The 7703-nt window shown below is 39.4% G+C and overlaps 1 protein-coding gene across 2 annotated transcripts in view; it reads left to right on the plus strand.

Moving 5' to 3' along the window:
* The first annotated feature begins 94 nt into the window (after window positions 1-94).
* The window catches only part of LOC135115760 (protein-tyrosine sulfotransferase-like), a 40908-nt gene continuing 33299 nt past the window's right edge, over window positions 95-7703 (plus strand). Inside the window, exon 1 of one of the 2 annotated variants that reach the window (XM_064032746.1) lies at window positions 95-826. Coding sequence is in view for 1 of the 2 variants with exons in the window: in XM_064032745.1 (XP_063888815.1) it covers window positions 5427-5453 (27 nt within the window). In the remaining variant the exon portion in view is untranslated. Of the gene's footprint in view, window positions 827-5371; window positions 5454-7703 lie in introns of those variants that run through there. The other variant, XM_064032745.1, reaches the window with a different exon arrangement.

Genomic DNA, 7703 nt, shown 5'->3' on the forward strand with positions numbered 1-7703 from the left:
GCAACATAAATATAAAATATTATATGATAATAGAGATGAAAGGTGTGAGGAAAGGAGTGGAAAGAAGAGAGGGGAGGAGCAGGTGGAGGGGGGAGGCACAGCAGACAGTCAGCAGTAGCAGCAGCGGGAGTGAGGACCCTAGCGGGCCAGCAGGCAGTGTGCATCAAGAGGCGAGTAAGGGTTGTTGTGTGTGCCTCCGTGGCGGTGTGGCGGCTTGTCCTTATTATTACTCGTGTGTGCCAGTGTGCGTGTGTATGGCGCATTAGCCCTGTGCACTGCCTCACCCCTGTGACCGCCCCGCCCTTGCCTGTGGGGACTGTGACTCGTGTGGCACTGGGAACCTGTGGCCATGGGATGACAGTCAGCTGACCACCACCACCACCGCCTCCGCCACACGCCGCCTAGAAAAGATAAAAAAAAAAAAAAAAAAGAGGAGGCGGAAAGAACTTATTTTTGGATTGTTAGGGAAGAGATTGCAGACACAAATACACAAGAAGAGAAAAGTAGACATAACTAAAGGCTGGTTTAAACGTTATTTGCCTTTAAACATACACAGAATTAGTCGCCGCCGGGCCAAAACAACAGTAGTTATTGCGGAAAAAAAAATAACGGAAGATACATACTTGTTAAAGAAAATACCAATGCAGAGGAAGTAAAAAGACTAAGGTGAAAGAAAACTGATCGCAAAATAATAGTGGAGTGCCCAACTAAGTCACAAGAAGAGGAAGAAGAGTACACGCTCCACGGGGCCTGAGGAAAGCATCTTCGGGAGGACCTGCGGGGCATAGCTGACGGAGGACGTTCACCCCTCCTGGCTCCCGCTAAGGTGGGTACTGAGGGGAATGCTGATATCCGTCCTCACACACACACACACACACACACACACACATGTACTGCATGCCGTCTAGGAGTCGCCAGCCAACACTCCCTATAACCAGTGGGATCAGGCTGCGGGGAATGCCAACCTCGCGGCAAAATTATAGTTTTATTGACGTCATTCCGCCACCTTTAAGTCCCCCAGTCAGTCAATCAGTTATTGCTGCTGCTGCTGCTTCATACTTCAGTGTTTTGGGTTCCTGTGTGTGTGTGTGTGTGTGTGTCATCGTTTTTTAATTGTATTGATAATACTAAATGAATTAGATGATAAATGCCGATTGTAAGAAATTATGGTTCCAGATATCATACCAATATTTTGTAGGGAATATATATATATATATATATATATATATATATATATATATATATATATATATATATATATATATATATATATATATATATATTGTCATTCTAATTTATATCCACAAAGTTTCCAATGATCGCAGCAGTCTTATGCAGGGAGACACATACGTCTTAATTACTATATATATATATATATATATATATATATATATATATATATATATATATATATATATATATATATATATATATATATATATATATATATATATATATATATATATGTGTGTGTGTGTGTGTGTGTGTGTGTGTGTGTGTGTGTGTGTGTGTGTAATTAGTCACCCTTGATCAGTATAAATTACGATTTACAATAGTTTCATTATATTATGTACACAAATAAAAATCCCACCCAAATTTTCGCGGCACACCAAGGAGATAGCGGCACACACTGATTACTTCTGTTATAGGGGTTCACTCCTAATTCGGACCATTGCCTACTCAAACCATTGCCAACTTAGACCGGACGGCGCACTAACTCGGACCACAATACTGGTCTAAATATCAATAAGTAGAACAAAAGGTAAAAATAAGACTTTTAAAACAATAAAATTAACGCATCCAAAAAACTGTTTGTAATTCATTATGAACATAAAGACGTAAAACAAGGTTAAAAGAAAACAAAAATTAAAATATAGCAGCTCAAAAAATTATGAAAGATTAAAAAAAAAAGCCAAGAAATTGTACGCAATTCATTATGTTGTTAATCTCTATTCCTGTGATGCTGTTCTTCCATCCTTTGCTTCCTAACTCCTTTGATGGTTGGTTTGAGATGCTGTACCTCCCCTCCCCCCACCCCTCCTCTTCTTGACTCCCTTTACCGGTGAAGATTGATGCATGAACCATCACATCAATCAGCCGGAGAGGGGGGCAAGTGGGGTGGATGGGCCGCCGCTCGTTGTGATGATCCAAATTATCGGGGGAATTATTGCTCTCGTAAATCAGTTGATGTTTATGAGTCAGTCTTTAGTAAATGGCATGGCGGTGCATGTTTCATCAAAATATGCATGCCATGAGCTTAATATTTCAACAGTTTATGACGTTGTGACGCTTGTTTCCTCATTTCCGTAATCCTAACTCATTTCACTGCGTTAAACTAAAGCTACTGGCACTTGAAGGATTGAAATAAGCGCTCATTCACTCTCATGTTGTCAGTGGTGCCCCTCAAAATGGCACTCTAGTCTTGCACCACAACATTCTGTTAATAAGCTTGACAAGGCGTAGCAGTTGAAGGTTTAGTACAGTACCTGCTGTAATGTCTTGTAAAAGCTTTGTTATATCTTACGTACTCCTCTGACAGTATACCACATAATACAATGCCGTTTTGTAACCTCATGTTGTACTTTTTTGGGAAAACTATAACGTGATATAAGAAATGCGTGAAAAAGGTAGAAAATAACGAACTATTTGACAGTACAGAGATATTAAGTCTCAGGTAAAGAATCTCTCTCTCTCTCTCTCTCTCTCTCTCTCTCTCTCTCTCTCTCTCTCTCTCTCTCTCTCTCTGACACACACACACACACACACACACACACACACACACACACACACACACACACACACACACACACACACACATTTCGTGACCAGTTGTTATAGGAAGTATCGGCCTCTCACTAGACAGGATCCTGTTAACGCCAGGGTGTTAAGGCCTGGGTGACCACGCGGTGATTGTTGTTGTCATTAGTGGCAGTATTAGTAGCTTTAATAATATTAGTATATTCATATTGGCACACACACACACACACACACACACACACACACTACGGTAACAAGAGGAACGAAAGGCTCATTAATTAAGATCAACCAAAGAAACAAGGAAGAAGCAGGCTGAACGAGCCAGCAGCAGCGCATCTCGGCAGCGAGCCTTTCACACGGGCGACTTGCTGACGGGACCTGATCGCGCGTTTTGACCACTTGCACCAGCGTTTTGGTCGCGCTGCCGAGTCGCGCGACCTAACCCCAGCGTGAAGGGCTCTTATGTCTTTTGTTGAAGGGCCCTTATGTCTTTTGTTTACTCCACCACCTTCATGTTCCTTTTCCTTATCCAACACATTGTTCCTAAACTATACCATGATAAACTCATCTTTTTTTTTTTGACTCATGCATTGCTTTATGTTACTCTTTCCTTACCCGACACATTGCCCTTAAGTTATTATGATGATATATTTGTATTATATTGCCCTTTCTTTATCTATACATTCACTTCGTTTATGTGGCCTTTAATTGTGTTCCTGACTACCTATATATTACGTCATTATCTAGCATGGTATCCTATCTCTGTTCCTCATAATTCAATACCTTATCTATCCTTCATTATAAGGAAAACATGCTGCTTTGAATGAATATGCCCCATCTTGGTGTTTCATCTGATTTTTTTCCCTCCTTTTCTTTCTTCCTGCATAATCTGACATTTCCTAGTTCTGATAACAATTTCCCTCACAAATGAGCCCCTTCCATCTCGAAACAGACCTGGGAATGTGGAGGAAATGAAGGCTTTTGAGAGAAGGGAGATGTCAAGTGCTAAATATATTCCTGAAGCAAAAAATAATCATTAAAAACGCATGCATAAAAACACAACATGAAGAAAACCTTGAGTAATAAGTCAAATCCACACAAACATAATACCAAACCTAACCTAACACGAAGAACATGAGAATTCCAATACCTTGTTACTTCTGCCATATGATCGTGAGTGATTCTAAGTCAACAGTTGCTGCTTGTTTCCATTCGTTATGCAATTGTAGTTTAAACAAGGGGAGAGGTGAAGAAAGAAAAGTGACAGCAATAAATGGATGAATTATGGAACTATATATATATATATATATATATATATATATATATATATATATATATATATATATATATATATATATATATATATATATATATATATATATATATATATATATATATATATATATATATATATATATATATATATATATATTGGGAATGGATTCTTTTGGATAAAACTGCATTGATATTACTAGATGCATTGAAGAGGAAGGGCTGTGGTTGAATTCTTAGTAATAGTAGTAGTAGTAGTAGTAGTAGTAGTAGTCTTATTTATCTGTATGGTTTCTCATCTTTAAATTGGTCTTTTCTCCCTCCACACATTCTCTTCCAAAATTTAGAAAACTATCTAGTACATGTTTCACTTTCTTTTCATATTATGTGCACCATTGTATTGATTAGCAGGTAAGCTTTCCTGCCTTAATTAATTCCTGATTAGTATAATGTATTGAAATTTCATGAAGGACATTTGTATTGTAATAAACATAAGAACAAAAATGAAGTTAGGGGATTGCAAAAGGCCAGTTCACCTACACAAGACCACTCCCTGAATCTTACACTCACATATGCTGTTTTTGTTGATAATATTGAATTTTACTGAGGGAGACCTTGGTACTGAAGTGGACTGATATAGGCTGGTGGTGGTGGTAGTTGAATTTTCCAGGATGCAAAGGAAAAGTCATTGTTTGGTGTTGCAAGGCAGGATGAGTGTGGAGATGTGTTGGTGCATACAATGGGTGGTGGTGCCAGGGCATGTGTGTGTGACCTGTGTGGTGGTGGTGGTGGTGGAAGCAGTAGAGTGAAAGTGTGGTTCATCACAGTTTCCCTCAACATGGGTGCTTCCTCTGACCCCCCCCTCTGATGTAGGTAGGTGGTGCTTCCTCCTCACTACTTCCTCCATTCATATCACTCATCACTCCCCTTGTTTGTGTCGCATTGTGTTGCTATGTAATGGCCTCACGTCTCGTCCAGATTTTGAAACAATTATACATTTACCCACCTCTTTGTTATTAGTCTTCCTGTGAATGAATGAATGAATGTCCTGTTCTGTTTCCGTGAAGTTTCCCTCTATGTCTTTGTTCATAGCATTTCAATATCCTTCATTGATCACACTGTTTTCAATACACCCCTAAATTTTAGTCTTACAGCCATAACACAAGCACCATTTGAGCCGCTTAGCCATAACATTGTACCTTTAATTCCACTGTACATGCCTCACTATATTGTACAGTTGTCAGTCACCGTAAGGAACAGAAACCACCATTCACACATAGACACACCAGGCGTGGTACACAGGTGGCTGAGGGACCAGTAGCAAAGAGAGTGCTGTGGAAGACACACCTGTGCTCCTGTTCTCCCAGTGATGAGTGAATTTTGAGCTAAATATTACGATGCCAAGTGTGTCGATATTAAATGTGGTACGTGTGATCAATTTGTGTAATGTGGAGTGTGGTTATGAAGTTCAGGGTGGCATAAGAGTAGGTATTATGTTATGTTTTGATTGTAGGTGTTTTTTGGGTGGGATATAAAGTGAGTGTGGAGTTATTAGGAGAAGGGTGGTGGAGAGTGAAGGGGGTTATGTCCTGATGAATGATTTGTTGATATTTTTCATAGCAGCTGTATTCTCTTCATTCGGCTGAGAAAAATTGGTTGTCGTATCCTTTGTTTATGCTTTTTTTTATTTCTGTATTTGTATTGCATGTGTAATGGCTCTGCTTTTCTTTAGGTGGTGGAATTTATGTTATGTATGTATTTTTTATATCATTTTATTTATTTATTTATTTATTTATTTATTTTATTTTATTTTATTCTATTTTGTTTTATTTTTAGGTGTGTAGTTCATGTCTGTTTTCTGTTTGATCGTGTTATTTTTTGAGGGGAGGTGAAAATCTGCACTTCTTTTAGCCCCGAGCTCTGTACTGCTCTTCATAACTCATTCACTTCACACCCAAGTCAAGTTAATGAAGTAAGTTGCAATAAAATGATCAGTTAAGCAGTTATTTGCATACTTCATCTATTTATTCTGCTTAGTCATGATAATCTTACTCCTCTCATCTCACACCTGTGTTGGGAGTAATGACATGGTTCCATCCTAGACCACACCTGTTTGCTACACCTGTCCCATCAACAGGTATATGTGGAGTGCAGCCTCAGTACACTTGTGGATGGCCCTATTTGCTTTCATTTCTTTACGCCGAAAGTTGTTTTCATAGTCACTAGCACTTGTATCATTGAAGAGAGGCGATCCCTTTCCACCAACCAATGGGGCTGTGTGTGTGTGTGTGTTGTGTAATTGCATGGTGTTTCGTCCAGGTCATTTGTGTGTGATTGCCAGCCTGGTAGAGACAGATTATTACTATTATTATTATTATTACGGAGTAGAATGTATATTTGTGGATAGATTTATTTGCTCTGTTTATGATCCCTGGTGTTAAAGAAGGTGAAATTTTCTATTATTATTATTATTATAAAGAGTAGAATGTCTATTTTACTCAGTCTTTGCTTCTCTGCCCTTCCTCCTCCTTTCTTCATCATGCCACTCATTCTGTCACTCCACTCTTCCTTCCTGCCTGCCTGCCCTCCCATTCTCCTCACCTTCCTTCATTCTCTGCTTTCTCTTTCTCTTTCCTTTCCACCTTTTCTTCTATTTCATTCTGTTTATTTTGTTCCTATCTCACCTCTCTGCCTTCCTTCTTTCATTCCTTTTTTTTTTCCTTATCATTTATTGTTCCTTCTCTTTCTTCCTTCTCCACCTCATGTTCCTTTCCTCCCTCCCTCCCACTATACACTGTTACTTCTCTCCCTTCCTCCTCCTCCCTTTCCTTCCCCATCCCACCACCACCATCCTCATTTTCCCTTTTCCTCCCAATGATCTTCGCTTTTTTTTTTTTATGTTCCTAAATTTGTTGGATATGGAGTTAGTTTCGTGTGTGTGTGTGTGTGTGTGTGTGTGTGAAGATCGTGATGGCATTTTATTTTCGTGACAGATAATGGACTGACATCATCTTTGTGTGTGTGTGTGTGTGTGTGTGTGTGTGTGTGTGTGTTATCAGACGGAAGAAGAAGACAATCTGGTCATTTTTTGCCTGCCTGCTTGTCTGCTTCCACCTCACCAGTAGGTCATGAGAGAGAGAGAGAGAGAGAGAGAGAGAGAGAGAGAGAGAGAGAGAGAGAGTGACCTTGACTGATCATAACAATACCTACTACACCCTTATTATTGTTATTATTATTATTCCTTTTCTTTCTTCATTATCTTACTTTGTCCTTACTTTATTACCTGTTATTATTCATACCTCTAATATTTACGTAACGCCAAGTCTCTCTCTCTCTCTCTCTCTCTCTCTCTCTCTCTCTCTCTCTCTCTCTCTCTCTCTCTCTCTCTCTCTCTCTCTCTGTATGTGTGTGTCAACCTATTTTGACGTAGGAACAGGAATCCATGGTATTTTTTTTTTCTTTTTTTTTTCGTTAGGGAAATTAGAACGCGTGGGCTTGGCAGGGCAGGGCTGAGCAGTTCAACAGATCGACATTTTGCGCTTCCAAGGGTCATGGCGAGGAGGAAGAGTTCGTGGACTGCGCAGCGCTTTTTTCTGATGGGCTATTATTTACTTGAAGCATATGCACATTTGTTTAGCTAGGTAGTAAAGAGCAGTAGTTGTAGTTCACGTTCG

The sequence above is a fragment of the Scylla paramamosain genome, chromosome 29 (genome assembly GCF_035594125.1).
Source record: "Scylla paramamosain isolate STU-SP2022 chromosome 29, ASM3559412v1, whole genome shotgun sequence".
In the NCBI taxonomy this organism is placed as follows: domain Eukaryota; kingdom Metazoa; phylum Arthropoda; class Malacostraca; order Decapoda; family Portunidae; genus Scylla; species Scylla paramamosain.